Raw genomic sequence first — 15,375 nt, 5'->3', positions numbered from 1 at the left:
AAACTTTCAAGATGGCGACTGGGCGCCATGAAGAACATAATTCTGAGAAATCATGACGGAAACCATTGCAAGGCATCCTACCTATCTCCACAATATTTGTTTTAGTGACGAATGTACATTTTCTCAAACGGCAATGTTCATAGACAAAACTGCCGTATTTGGAGTGACAGAAACCCTCACGTTTTCCGGGAAACACATACCCAATATCCAGAAAAAATCAACGTTTGGGCAGGAATATTGGGAAACCATATCGCAGGACCTCTATTTACTAATCAAAATTCAACAGTGGAACTGTATTTGAATATGCTGGAAACTACTGTTGACCCTCTCATGACTGAAATCGTCGAAGCGAATCCTAATGAATTCGATATGGATATTGTATTCCAACAAGATGAAGCACCACCACATTACTCCAGACAAGTAGGAAACTATTTGGATACTACTTTTCCCGATCGTTGGATTGGCCGTCGAGGTCCTATAGAATGGCCAGCCCGCTCGCCGGATTTGACACCTTTGGACTTTTTTTATGGGTCTATTTGAAGCAAAAGGTGTATAAAACTGAACCTGCTCCAATTTAGGATATACAGCAGAGAATAATAAATATTTGTAGAGATACTGACGTTACCGTGTTCGAAAATGTTCGGCGTGAAATATCGGACCCATTCAAAAAATAAAAGGGGGGGGAGACATTGAAGAAATGCACTGCATAATGATATGCTTGAAAATGCTCAAAACAAGTTTTTAAGGTACTCTGCATACAAAGTGAGATATCATATTGGTGAATATAATTATAAAATTATATTGGACATTTTTAATTTGGCTCTTAGAAGATTAGAATCAGATCTTACACTAAATTACATAATAATCAATAGCAGCATTAATTTCCCGGAACATGTTGAACTTATAGATAGATATATTTATTTGATCATGTTAAGTAGGTATAAAATACATTTATGACAAGTCAGAAAAACAAATAGGTGCAAGGTACAGAGTTTTCGATAAAATAAAATAAACACTAAAAATTTGTAACAAGTTTACAGGGTATATTAACATTTTCAAATCAAGTGTGGAGGTTCAGCGAGCATCTTCCTTACGTCAAAAGTGTGTTCACATGTGCACATGTTCTAAATATTCTGAAGTGGAATAAAAACAGTTTTTTTTTTTAAAATATTTTCTTATAACTTTTTTAAAAAACACATTCATATTTTTAATATTGGCAGGAAGTGCATTATACAATTTAAAATCATAAGAGTTTTTTGCGATTCCATCAGCCTGAAACGTTGAGGTCTAATAAAATTGCTGTTACGTGTATCATGATCGTGTAAACTGGATTGCTTGGGCTCTTTTGTGAATATCTAATAGGCTTTAAATAGGAATCCAAAGAGAAAAAGAAATACAGAAATCTTCAAAGTACCCTTTTATCATACCAACTATGACCAGAATGAGTCTATAGTTAGGATTTTAAAACTTGAGAACACTTACAACGTGGATTTAGAACTTGGAATCCTTCAAAAAGACCGAAGAGATTTTAATTGATTGGCTCGTTTTTGGCTTTTTTTTCTTGCATCTAGCTGACAGTCATACTACATATGTGTTAATTTGTTAATTACTTTGTAAATATTATTGTTTCTAGGACTCCCTATTGACGAATTTTCGAAATGGAACAAACATATTGATTGTATAGCTAACAAATTGAACAAAATTTCATATAGACTATGGGTGGTTCACAAATATCTCAACAAAGAATCAGTAAAGATTTTATACTTTGAAAATTTCGAGTCTGTAGCTAGATATAAAACCATATTTAGGGGAGGCAATAGTAATACTGAAAAATATTTGTAATTCAGAAAAGGGCTATCAGAATCATGAATAATTTGAAGTGTAATCAATTGTATAGATATGTTTTCAAGAATAATGGGATATTGACGATATACCTCCTTTATATTTATGAATGCTTAATGTTTCTATTGAAAAATAAACAATATTAATCAACATTCCGATGGAACAAGAAATGATTTCATGCTCCTCATACATAGGTTAACTATAACTGAAAAAACCCCTCATTACATTTCAATGAAGCTGTATAATAAACGACATAATCCAATCAAGGACTTGAGGATCGTTAATAAATCTAAGAAAGAAATGAAATAAATTATTAGATTTAGAACTATATACTGTTAGTGATTATTTTAACCAAACAGAATTATAGAAATGTATAGTTATTAATATATCTGGTGGTCATATGCCAGTAGATTCACATAAATTTTGGTTTTTTTGACATCATTTCATTCTGTGTAGTCTGTACAAGCTGTAATAGTAGGTATATTTTTGAAATAAAGATTGTTATTCTTATTAAATATCAAGACAATTCTAATGTTTATCGTTGAGTAAAAATTAATATAACTTAGGCCCAAAAATTTTAAAGAGTCAGAGTCAGAAAGTAAAGTGAAAAACAGAATCATTAAGATCAACTGACTATCTAGTGCTGAGTACAAAAATTGTATAATTTAATGAGTTGAAATAATTTAATTGTAACATATTATGCCAATACAGGAACTCCTCCTATTTCAACAGTTTTGTCTCTAAAATATAAACAGAACAATGTTCTGATAATGATAAAAAGAGAGTCTAAGACTCTTTGAAATTGGAGTTCACGTTTGTAGCATCCGAACAAAATATAATTTATTTGGTTTGGCAAACAAAATAAAATTTGTCTTTTGAAGATTTACACATGAAATTAATCTAATAAGTAATTATATAATGATAAGAATGAAAAACTAATCAATGTTGGAAACATTCTTTTGGTGATTGCTTTAGAAAACTGTTGGAAATCTTAATCAAACTGCAAAGCTATTATCACTTCAAACTGAAATAGGGAAACAACTCAATATTTTAAATAAATAAGCTTGAAATACCTTCACTCAATAGATCTTCACGAACAGGATTTGTAGTGAGAAACTGATCTGTAAGAAACTGTAGAACTTTGATTCTGTCTTCCAGCGTTGAAAATGGATAATCGGTAGTAGACAAAACTTCCAGCACTTGGGGATCGAAGCTTTTATCGCTCTCAACGTAGGCCCTCAAAACTTCCGGATACGTTATATAGTCAATAACATATAATGATATATTAACACTGTCTTTCTGATCTAGCGGCCCAAAATGGGTTTGTTGGGAGTCTTCTTCCCTCAACAAGGCTTTCAGTAGCATAATGTGGATCTCCGCCAACAAACTACTTTGATCTTCGCACATTAAAGTCGCACAGAAATCTTCTAGTCTGAAAGGTGATAACCTTACGAGGTTTCTGAAATGTCTCAATACTTCATAAATACTGACAACTTCCATAATTCTTTCTTTAGGTACCAACAAATCGTCAGACGACTTTGGTAACATTAAGGAAGGTATTTCCCGGTTTTGTAGCCACAACGGCGGGTCTGGAGTGGGTGCTCTATTTACATTCAATCCTTTTCTTGGAGTGCCACTCATCGTACTGAAGCTGCTCAACGAGAAGTCGCTGTCGCTGCTAGGGCCTCCAACAGAACCCTCCGATTCGCTTTCGGAGAGTCCCAGCTCATCTTCCATGTCACTTTTGTTGTCACTCGAATCATCTCCAAAATCTGACCCATAGTGGTATTCGGAGTCGTGATAATCATTGTGAGATGTATTATTTCCTCTACGCTGGTAAGCAGAACCAGCATAACCAGACTTTCGACCAGCTCTGTGGCCATCTTTTCCCCTTATTCTAGTACTACTACGTCTGCTGGACTCACTTTCATGTGGGGAAGAAGGTCTTGAAGCTGTTGGCGTACTCGACTGTGATTCAGATGCTTTATTATTTAATAAATATGTCGGTTTTTTGAGAAGATGATACTGAAATTTCTTAGTTCTTTCTGCAACCTGAACCTTAGGGGGACGCCCCCTCTTTTTCATACCTCTTGTTGACATATTCTTGGTCAACTGTCAATCACTATTCAAAATGCACGTGGTAGATTATGAAAACAAACTTGTATACAATAGGAATGTCAAAATTTTACTTAAAACGGCTCATGGTCGTTGTCCGCTCTTTTCGCCATAATAATCGGGTAGGTCACGTGACAAACAACAGAAAACGCATTTTTACACGACTGGAATTTGATTTTCAGGGTGTATTTGTTTTTTCGTCCTCAATGCTCATCATCTTTCGCCATCAAAGGGTGAAAAATCACTGATTTCACTAAAATATGCACGAAATAGTAGAATGACGCGTATCCCAAAGCGAAAAAGAACACCTAACAACCGATGTATCAAGCTCTCCTATTGGTCGATTATTCAGCCGCCATGACAACTTGCAAATATAATTTTTTACTACACTACACTTTTACCACTTGATATACAAAACTACTCGAATTTTCACAGATATTAATTTAAACACGGAATATTTATAATCGGCACTGCAAACACTTTGATTTAATACAATATGCAATTTTCGTTCACAAAACTGATGCTGGTCTAAGCTTTTCTCGATGTGGCTCCAAATGTAAACGAAAGATGTCGCTGTGAACCAAGTGTTCGAAAATTTCACTAGAATGGTGAACTATTTAACATGATTATCGTTAGAAGATGGGAAACGAATATTTTATATTATATTTTATACACAAATTTTATTAAATATCACATATTTCTTCATATAAACACCGATAGTTTTATACGGAAAAGAGAAACAGGTAATAATACGCACTGCGCACACTCCACGCAGGCGCCTAACAGGGTGAAAAATTCAATATGGCAACCGAGGTACCAAGTTCGTTTACGTCATTCGTATACAGTGGCGGAGGAATTCGAATCAAAAGGGGTGAAAATCAATACCGCTCTTATTGTTTCACGAGGAATTTGTTCTCATTTGAATTGGAAATGTATACTAGAAATAAAATCTAGAATATACAACTTATTTTTGGGAGTATTTCGTGAATTTTCAAAAGTTAAATTAATATTTAAAGTTGGTTAATTTCGTATCGAGGGGCGCCAATGGAGCGACTCCATTAGTGTAAGGAAACAAATCTGTCGGAATATGGAATGTTAGAAAAGTACTAAAAAAGTGAATATTTTCGAAAGTAAACTATGAAGGGCGGATGAATGATCTGGTAAAAATACTTGTAATGGGAAAGATTCCAACGCACGACTTTGAAGAAAAACCTCTCCCGAATGTTGTAAAATATCCAGCCAAGAAGTGCTAATGAAATGGTAGACAGGGTCTTGCTGATCACGTTGAAGCATCGTACGAAAAATGAATATTTTGACCAGGTACACGAATTTTTGAACGTTTTATCCATCGCGATTGTTGTCCTTACGTTCACTGGTACTTTAAACACTATTTTGAAACCCTTTAAATCGTTTACTTACAATAAAATCTCGAAAATTCCCTTGCATGACACCACACTATCAATTTTTGCCAACGACTGTCAAATAACTAATGAAAAGGAAGGTGGAATTATTAAATGTCCTCCTGATGACTTTTCTTTGTCATATGACTTGTTTTTTCTCTAAGCATTCTTTTGTTGTCCATCCCTGAGCACTTGCATACTCTCCAATATGGAATTTTCTAATTTTTCTGCATAAAGTCTTATTTCTAATTATTAATTTTCATTTTCAGAACATGGAAAATTAAGGCTAAGATCAATTTCGGAAATACTAGCTGACTATGAGGACATTTTTTAATGAGTGAAGTAATTTGTAAAAACTCAGAAAGGTAATAAAAACAGATCTCTTTAATTTTCTTATTTTTAATGACTATACAATTTGCAGGCGAATAACTACATTCCATCGTAACAAGTTAAAGAAATCGATCATCCAAAAACAAGTATTGGTTTTGTTCAACGAATATTTTAACTATTGGATTATTTCAGATCACTCGCCATAACCTCATTTATACATGAAATATCAAGAGGAATGACAAATAAATATTAGAAATGTATATTCAAGAAAGTTATTGGTTTGCGTTTAACGAAATAAAAAGTATGTAGTGACAAAGGTGGCATATCTGTATAAATAAGTGTGAATTTTGTTTAGAGTTTAACGAATCTACAGGCAAATCAAAGTTTCAGTTAAGTTGATGTCAAATCAAATATGTTTTCTGGCAGTAATCAGTAAAATTGGAATAACCTTTATTTGGATCTCTACTTCAACAGTACATATCAGACAACACTCTGATCAACAAGTTAAACTTTGTTCTCCGCCTCCGAAAAATATGAACGAGGTGTCATTTGAGTCGGAATAGCGTGTAGATGATTTTTGAAAAAATTCAAGTGCCTCTTGTAAAAAGTGCAAAAGTTATAAATAATTTGAATTGAAGGGGTTTTATTTTTAGGAGTGATTAATTTTTGGGAAAGAAAGTTTTTTGGCTTTCTACTACTCCATCTTATAAATAATTAACTGAAAAACAAAATGGTGTTTGGTTTTTTGCGAATATCTCAAAAAGTATTTGACATTTTTGAAATTTGAAAATAAATTCAAAAAGTGAAGGAACCAAAAAAAAAACTTCAACCTCCAATGATTTTCAAATAAAGTTGAAGATACATCTTAAAACTGGTACTCAGGCTTGTGCAAGACACCAACTTTGGACCTTCAATAAAAAAATATTTTATTTATTTATCTAACAGGCAGCATCCAATATACAAACATTTTTTCACAAAGGTGTACATAAATACTTATGATTAAGATCAATATTAAAATTAAACCTGAAAAATTAAAACTAAGATTAAACCAAATGACTATAAATGAGTGCAATTAATGCACATATAAATTATATATATATATATATATATATATATATATATATATATATATATATATATATATACACATACACATATATACATATGTATTTATACACATACACACCATATATACACACACACACATCACACGTGCACATCTATGTACTGTTTTTTAGAAATGAGGGCGAACTTTATTTCAAGTTACTTTCAGCGATATTGAACAGATCTAACTGAATATCATTAGAATTAGGTATAATTCTGGATAATGGTGAGTGTTTTCCATAATTGCATCGTCTGAGTGTTACCGAGTTACTCTGGCTAGAACATGTAGACCAATTATATACAAGAGGTATGGACGATCAACATCATAGTTCAAAATCTTATGTAGAAATCTGATATCTGCATAAATTCTACGAGTACTCAGTTTCACTATTTTTGTTATAGTGCGAACTTCTTTCAGTGTATTTTCAGTCAAAGGTATATTCAATTTATAAGCTAGATATCTTGGAAATTTGTTCTGAGTTATTTCTATTTTCTGATGCACTGTTTGGAACCTTTGGTGTAGAAATGACTGGAGTTTTTTCCCGACACGAAATCATTATTTCAAGACCTCGACACGTGTTTCGATCACCAAGTGATCATCTTCAAGAGGAAGATCAAACTAATCATACTTACAAAGCTTTCCTTATTTATAATAGATACCTGCATCTTGAGTGTCTTAAATTAATTTTACAATTTGCCTTATCTACTTCTCTTAAAATCATTTTATAATGTGTCTTAATATAATAGTCCGATAAATCTAATAATTGAAATATTATAAGCTTTATAATTAATTTCAGAAATTGCCTTATCTACTAGCTCAAATTGACTTTACAATGTGTCCTTATGTGTCCATAAATAAATTTTTACAATGTGAATCTAATAATTGAAATATAAGCTATAATATTTCCATTATTAGATGCACATTGTACAAATTTATTCAAGACTAGTAGATAAATTTTATATAGCTTATAATATTTCAACATTAGATTTACCTGACTATTACATAAGGACACATTATAAAATTAATTTAAGAGAAGTAGATAAGGCAAATTGTACTTGTTGTACTAGTCTTAAATTAATTTTACAATGTGAATCTGATAATAGAAATATAAGCTATATAATTAATTTCACAAACTGCCTCATCTACTAGTCTTGAATTAATTTTACAATGGACACATAAGGACACATTGTAAAATTAATTTTAAGACTAATAGATAAGGCAATTTGTGAAATTAATTATATAGATTATAATATTTCAATTATTGGATTCACATTGTAAACATTTATTTAAGAGTAGTAGATGAATTTTATATAGCTTATATTTCAACATTAGATTTACCTGACTATTACATAAGGATACATCATAAAATTAATTTAAAAGAAGTAGATAAGGCAAATTGTACTTGTTGTACTAGTCTTTAATTAATTTTATAATGTGAATCTAATATTAGAAATATTATAAGCTATATAATTAATTTCACAAATTGCCTTATCTACTAATCTTAAATTAATTTTACAATGTGTCAATAAGGACACATTGTAAAATTAATTTCAAGACTAGTAGATAAGGCAATGTCTGAAATTAATTATATAGCTTATAATATTTCAATTATTGAATTGACATTGTAAAAATGTCTGTAAGACTAGTAAATAAGGCAATAAGTGAAATTTTATATAGCTTATAATACTTCAACATAAGATTTACCTGACTATTACATAAGGACACATTATACAATTAATTTAAAAGAAGTAGATAAGGCAAATTGTACTTGTTGTACAATTTGCCATATTAATTTTGCAATGTGAATCTAATAATGGAAATATAAGCTATATAATTAATTTCACAAACTGCCTTATCTACTAGTCTTAAATTAATTTCACAATGGACTCATAAGGACACATTGTAAAATTAATTTAAGACTAGTAGATAATGCAATTTGGGAAATTAATTATATAGATTATAATATTTCAATCATTGGATTCACATTGTAAACATTTATTTAAGACTAGTAGATAAGGCAATATGTGAAATTTTATATAGCTTATAATATTTCAACATTAGATTTACCTGACTATTACATAAGGACACATTATAAAATTAATTCAAAAGAAGTAGATAAGGCAAATTGTACTTGTTGTACTAGTCTTAAATTAATTTTACAATATGAATTTAATAATAGAAATATTATAAGCTATATAATTAATTTCACAAACTGCCTTATCTACTAGTCTTAAATTAATTTTACAATGTGTCCTTATGGACACATAAGGACACATTTTTTTTGGAGTTATTTTTGAAAGATCTCGGAATAGAGTCCCGTTAGAAAAATAAAGGAATTGATATTTCACACTTTCTTTCTCAACAATTTACATGGATTAAAAATTGAAATGCTTAAATAATTATTGAAAATATTTTTTTTTTTCCAATAGCAGATACTAATTTTCCATGAAAATTATTATCTGTTATTCTTTAAAAAAAATGTTATAAACAAATGAATTGTTTATAAGAAAATTTAAAATATTTGTTTGGAAACATTGTCTTTGATGCAAATTATGATAAAAAAAATGTTTCTTTAAAAAAACGGATTTGTTATTTAACAATTTTTTTCTACCACTTTCAAAAAAAAACTATATAAAAAAAAACACAATTTTTAGTTCATTTCTAGTTTGTGAAATGCTGGCTTATAAACTTAGAAAAACATTCTCTTGCTTACTTATTTTTGTTCATAATTCATAAAATAATAAATTCAAAGTAAAATTGATGAGTTGAAATTATTGATAAATATACTTCGGATAAAAAGTTATATGAGTGATGAAGTATTATTTATTATTGTTTATAAGATATTTAAACATGAAAATTGAAAAAAAATGAATTTTTTCTATAAAAAAATGCTATGGATGGAGTAAATAATTAGGTAAGAGTTTGAATTTTGGGCTGAATTTGTTATTTAATTAATGGAGAATAAATTAGTCCTGACTTTCTTCATTGTATCTCAATAAGTCACAATAAATTTAAACATAAAAAACCAGGTGAGAATAATAGGGTAACGGAAAACAGAATTTTTAAAATTCAATACAAAATATAAATACATTTTTTTTCTCAAGAAATAATACATGGTTGTTTTTGTTACACTTTGTAGAATGATAAAAAAAATATATAGAAAAAAAATATTTGTTTATAACAAATTTTTTAATAAATAAACAATGAAAATTCAAATTTAAAAATTGTTCCTTAATATTGATTACAATGGTATAAAAAATTATTAATCAACAATAAATGCGTTTTTTTAAGAAACAATTATTTTTTTTAAATTATAATTTACCTACATCAAGTTATGTTTCCAAAAAAAAATTAATTACCTCATAAACAACGCATTTGTTTATAACAGGTAGGGCCGTCGCCATGGGGGGATGTGGGGGCTTTCCCCCTGTTTTTTCGACTTGGGAAAAAGTTGGGAAATTTTGGGCCGTGAAGAAAATGGAAAAATAATATTAAAAAATGAATAAAAACAAAAAAATTAAAATTAGAGAAAAGAAAGGGAGAGGTAATAAGAAAAAGGAAATAACCAGGAGAAGGTTGGGATTTCCCGACAAGCATAACTTAGGGATCCCATACTTTGAAATTCTGAGTTGTTTGAAAACTTGAAAAAAGTTTAATTTCTCCCAAATAAGAGAACAGTCTTGAACAGTCCACAAATTTTGAAGTGACAATTTTACAAAATTCCCAACTTTTCGCTGTTTTTTCGACTTGGAAAAGTTGGGAAATTTCGGGTCGTAAAGATTGAAAAAATAACAGTAGAAAACAATAAGCACAATATTTTTTTAAGTGTTGTTTCCTTTCATTTGTATTGAATATTCCTATACATGGTCGACATGGTAGAAGACCAAGGACCTTGGTCCAAAGTAGAATAATTCCCATTATTATTTTTATAATTACCAAAATTTATTTCTGTTTGTGCATACCCTAACGGGCATGACCATTAAGCCAATCTTTGGATAGCTAAGTAATAAAATCAATATATTATAGTGGTAACTAATCCCTCGGCTTTCATTTCTTCGAAAGTTGGGAAATTTTGTTGGTGGAGTTGGGGAAATTTGGATTCCCTTCCCCCCCCTGGTTTTTCTTTTCGCTACGGCCCTGATAATTGGTTTTTCAAATAATAGTAAATAAACACTTGAAAATAAAAACATCATGTAGCTTCTGATCATAAAAAATGGTAATATAAAAAAATCAATGATTAATGGAGCTTTTGGAATTTTAACCTAGGTAAATTGTTGATAACAAAATGTAAAATAACAATTTTTGTATTTTTCCAACGGGAATCTATTCTGATAACTTTCAAAAATAGCTCCAAAAAAGACGAAAGTCTAAGATTTATCTTTAAACAATTATCGCACTTGCAATGTCACTGCTTAAGTAGAACTTCTGGAACGTCATTTCATCCTGTAGTGATCCGAGGGCGCGAATTTGGTGGTGATTTCAAGCATAAGAAGCCAATTTATTAAAATGGACGACCCTAGGCTTTCCTCGAGGTGGCTTATGGATTCGGTAGACGAGGTCATTCATCTTTTTCAGGATTTTGTACGGACCTTCCCAGGACTTCCGCAACTTCGGTGATAAACCACGGCGTCGCTTAGGGTTGTACAGCCAAACTAGATCACCGATTACGAATCCTTCAGCATTCGCCTTGATGTCAGACAGACTCGTTCGTGTCTTCCATTCTCTGCCGAAGCCTGCTAACATAGTCTTCCCCCGCAGTGTCTTGTTCTGGCGGCGTCCCAAATTTCAGATCGCAAGGAAGCCGCAGCTCTCGACCCATTATAATACTGGCAGGGGTTTGGCCGGTTGACTCGTGCACAGCCAAAGTGGCGGTATCTGGTCTTATTCATTCGTTCCACCATTCCATCGGACTGTGGATGTAAGGCTGTGGTTCTGGTCTTTAGAATGTCCAACAGTTTACATATTTCTTGGAACAGGTTGGACTCGAAATTTCTGCCCTGGTCCGAATGCAGCTCCAATGGGACACCGAATCGACATATATATTTCTTTACCAGGACGTCAGCGACGGTAAAGGCTTCCTGGTTGGGCAGGGCATAGGCTACCAGGATGTATTTGTTCCCATGGTCGGACTCTGGGAACTACTATCCACGTTATACTGGCGCATTAGAGCTTTCGGTCGTATCCGAGGCCCGTTACTGGCAGCACATACAGTACATTTTCTGCACCAGTCCTTGACGTCGGATTGACAATTGACCTAGTAAAACCGTTGTCTTACTTTCTGGAGGGTCTTCGTTACTCCCAGGTTTCCTCCAGTGACTCCATCATGGATTTATTTGAGCACCTCCCGTCGTCTGTTCCTGGGTACCACTGTCTGGCGCCTTTCTTCTCCACCGTCTTCAGACTCGTAACACCCGCTTCAGAACCCGGTTTTTCAGGTTAAGGGAGTTCCATTGTGCCCAGAAGGACTTAACCGCTGGTGATTAAACTGCTACCTCCTGCCACGATGGTCTTCGATTACTTTTCTTCCATCCGATGACTAAACCAAGATCTGGGTCTTTCTTTTAGTCTTCCTTGATCTTATTATCCTCCCAGTTGTCGTCTATAGCTGTAGTTCTACAAATAGCTGTTTATTTTCTTCAGCTCGTCGGCAATGTGAGAAGTTGGGGAATGGTTTCCGTGACAGGACATCTGCGTTTTTATAGCTAATCCCAGCTCGATGTTCTATTTCGAAGTCAAATTATTGAAGTCTCTCAATCCAGCGCGCTACTTGGCCCTCGGGATTTTTGAACTGCAGAAGCCATTTGAGAGCTGTATGTTTCGTTCTCAATAGAAATCTTCTTCCATGCACGTATTTGTAGAAATGCTCTACACCTTTGACAACGGCCAACAACTCTCGTCTTGTGACACAATAATTGCGCTCTGGTTTACTGAGCGTTTTACTGAAGTAGCCAATAACTTTCTCCTGTTCATCCTGGATTTGAGAAAGGACTGCTCCAAGTCTCACGTTGCTGGCGTCCGTATCTAAAATGAAATTTCCGTCCTTTGATTTTCTCTACTTCTGTGTTCATTTCCTTCTTGATTTTATCTACTCTGTCTTAGTGGTTCCTATCCTTTGCTCGAGTCCATCGAGTTTGTTCATTATTGAACTCAAATCTCCACCAGAAACTTCGAATAAATATGGTTTTGTTGCAAAATAGACTTTAGTTCATTACGATTAGTTAGACAAGTTAAAAACAACAGGCATATAGATGCCTATGAGAATGTAGAAATAAGTAAACAACAATATTATGAATAACGATGGTGGACCAAGTCCTAATAGTATACTATATAACTAGTGAATTTGTATTTCATTTAACAGATTCACATGACTATTTGATGAGGCAACATTGTAAAATGAATTCAAGACTAATAGATAGGCAACTGGTAATTTGAGTAGAGCTTTGATGATGATAACACGACCAGCTGTTGAAAGCGCTCGCATATAATAGGAGTTATAAAGCTTCAAATACTTTTTGTAACATATATATATATATATATATATATATATATATATATATATATATATATATATATATACACATTTTTATTTTTTTTCAAAAACCACACCACACAAATTCTGCAAGATCAATGACATAAGGTAAGAAGCACTGCCAGCTTGAACGACCCTCAACTCGAATATAAGGCGTTTTCTCGCGCTCATGTATTCAAAATGTATTCCTCTGTAATTCAAATACATCCATTCTAGCGTTGAAACGATGACATCAACTTTGATTTGAAACTTATTCAAGATGATTCAAAACTAGCGTGAGGTTAGTTTCGAAACGGAATTTGACGTTACGTTTTGTCAGTTGACAGTTTCTGCTTTATTTTAATCGTTATAGTTCATACAAAATAGAGTTGGGAAATTATTATTTGCATAAATCTGATTCTAATAGGGGTTTGAGAAAATTGAAAAGTTTGTTTTTATTATTGAATTTCACATCTGACACAAATTAAATCATTCCATTCAGGCAAATCATATTAATAATGACGTCACTCACTACGAATCGTTTTTGAAACAAGCTGGAATACAATTATGTTTGAAGATACTTTATATTTATGATGAGAACTTTATGGAGACTTTTTATAATTTTATTTCTAGTAAAATATAACAACTGAACTTGACAATATATATCAACATACAACCATAGAAACATCGAATCAAAAACATATAAATATAATGTGGCTCAAATTCATTTTTGTTGTTAATCTCCAATAAATTAAACGCCAGAAAACGCCTATATTGCAGTCTAAATGAACCAGTACAGCATAGGTAACATAGGTTTACTTCCAAAGAAAAAATAAAATAAATTCATTTTTGGACATCCTTAAGTTACCGAATGTGTCAAGAGTTCCGTTCTGAAATGCTCTGAAATAACAGTACAGAGATTAATTATTTAATTCACAATTTGTCCTAACAAGAGCAAAGCCAAAAGCAGAATTAGAAAATCTATCACTTCCCAAAATGGCTGACTTATCAACGCGACTGCTATGCGCGAACTTTTTCCGCCAAGCGAAGTGACATTGCTGATTGTTACCTATGCTGTGGAACCAGAGTAGATGAGTAGAAGCGACACCTTTTCTCTTACAATTCAAGGTCAATGACAATGATTGCTTTGGAATCTTTTATCTGAACTAAACTTTGATATCTGTGCTGTGCTTTGAACGTAATATGTTCGAATTCTGTCGTCTGTGGTCTGTGGGTGGATCAGTCTCAGAGTAATGATTTATTACTCTGAGGGATCAGTGGCAGTGTTGCCACTTGTAACATATTTTTTCTCCTCAAAATTAAGTCAAACGATAATGTGTAACAAAATCGATAATTGTAACATAATTTTTTAGTCTTGGAATGTTTCAACTTTGCAGGTTTTATTCTTACTGTACCAATAAAAAAAATTGAAATCATGAGGCCTGTAAAGTTTTGCCTCGCTACCGTGAGGATTTGGCCAGAAATATATATGGCTATTTTAAAAACAGCTCTAAGCGGCAAGCTCAATTTACTGAGTTTCAGACATTTTGTAATGTGGAGAATGTGTAGCCCCACAAAATTTTGCGTCCATCACAAACCAGATGGCTCTCATTACTAATGGTGGTCGAAAGGATTATTGAACAATGGAATCCTCCTCAACTATATTTTGAATGAGAATGAACCGAACATAGGTTACAAGCATCCAAAATTATTGCCAACAGACTGAATGATGTGGAAACCAAAATTTTATTATCTTCTTCAATGGGTTTCACCCAAATTTGTTGAATTTAATGAATATTTTCAAAGTGAATCTGTCATAATAACACACGTTTGTGATGAAGTTTGCAGCACTTATAAGGACATATTAGTAAGTTATTTGAAACCATCATATATTCAAAAAACTGAATTATCTCAAATAGATCCTTGCAATGATAGTCAGTTTATTGACTTGAAACAAACATATCTTGGTGTTTGCATATTGAAAAACATCAATAAATTGAATCAAAAAGAGCAAGAAAATTTTGACATTCGGTGTCGCCAGCTTTTAATTACGTCCGCAAATGAAATAAGAAAAC

The 15,375-nt window shown here is 32.3% G+C and overlaps 1 protein-coding gene and 1 long non-coding RNA gene across 6 annotated transcripts in view; one reads left to right on the top strand and one right to left on the bottom strand.

The window, feature by feature from the left end:
* Nucleotides 1-5,630, bottom strand: part of E(bx) (nucleosome-remodeling factor subunit NURF301 E(bx)) — a 110,133-nt gene extending 104,503 nt beyond the window's left edge. For 2 of the 5 annotated variants that reach the window (XM_074177689.1, XM_074177690.1), the window contains exon 1: nt 2,916-4,720. In XM_074177689.1, coding sequence (XP_074033790.1) covers nt 2,916-3,942 — 1,027 coding nt within the window. In that variant the 5' untranslated portion in view covers nt 3,943-4,720. Of the gene's footprint in view, nt 1-2,915; nt 4,722-5,376 lie in introns of those variants that run through there. The other 3 variants (XM_074177693.1, XM_074177692.1, XM_074177691.1) reach the window with 3 other exon arrangements.
* Nucleotides 4,949-6,324, top strand: LOC111515357 (uncharacterized). Its single transcript, XR_002723526.2, has 3 exons — nt 4,949-5,277; nt 5,627-5,722; nt 5,779-6,324. It is a non-coding gene; the product is annotated as an uncharacterized lncRNA (long non-coding RNA).
* The last annotated feature ends 9,051 nt before the right edge of the window (nt 6,325-15,375 follow it).

Source organism: Leptinotarsa decemlineata, unplaced genomic scaffold (assembly GCF_025532065.1).
Source record: "Leptinotarsa decemlineata unplaced genomic scaffold, Ldec_3_MD MMD2_tig00003192_RagTag_RagTag, whole genome shotgun sequence".
In the NCBI taxonomy this organism is placed as follows: Eukaryota; Metazoa; Arthropoda; class Insecta; order Coleoptera; family Chrysomelidae; genus Leptinotarsa; species Leptinotarsa decemlineata.
Note: the sequence above shows the minus strand (reverse complement) of the source record. Positions and strands in the feature narration are given on the sequence as shown.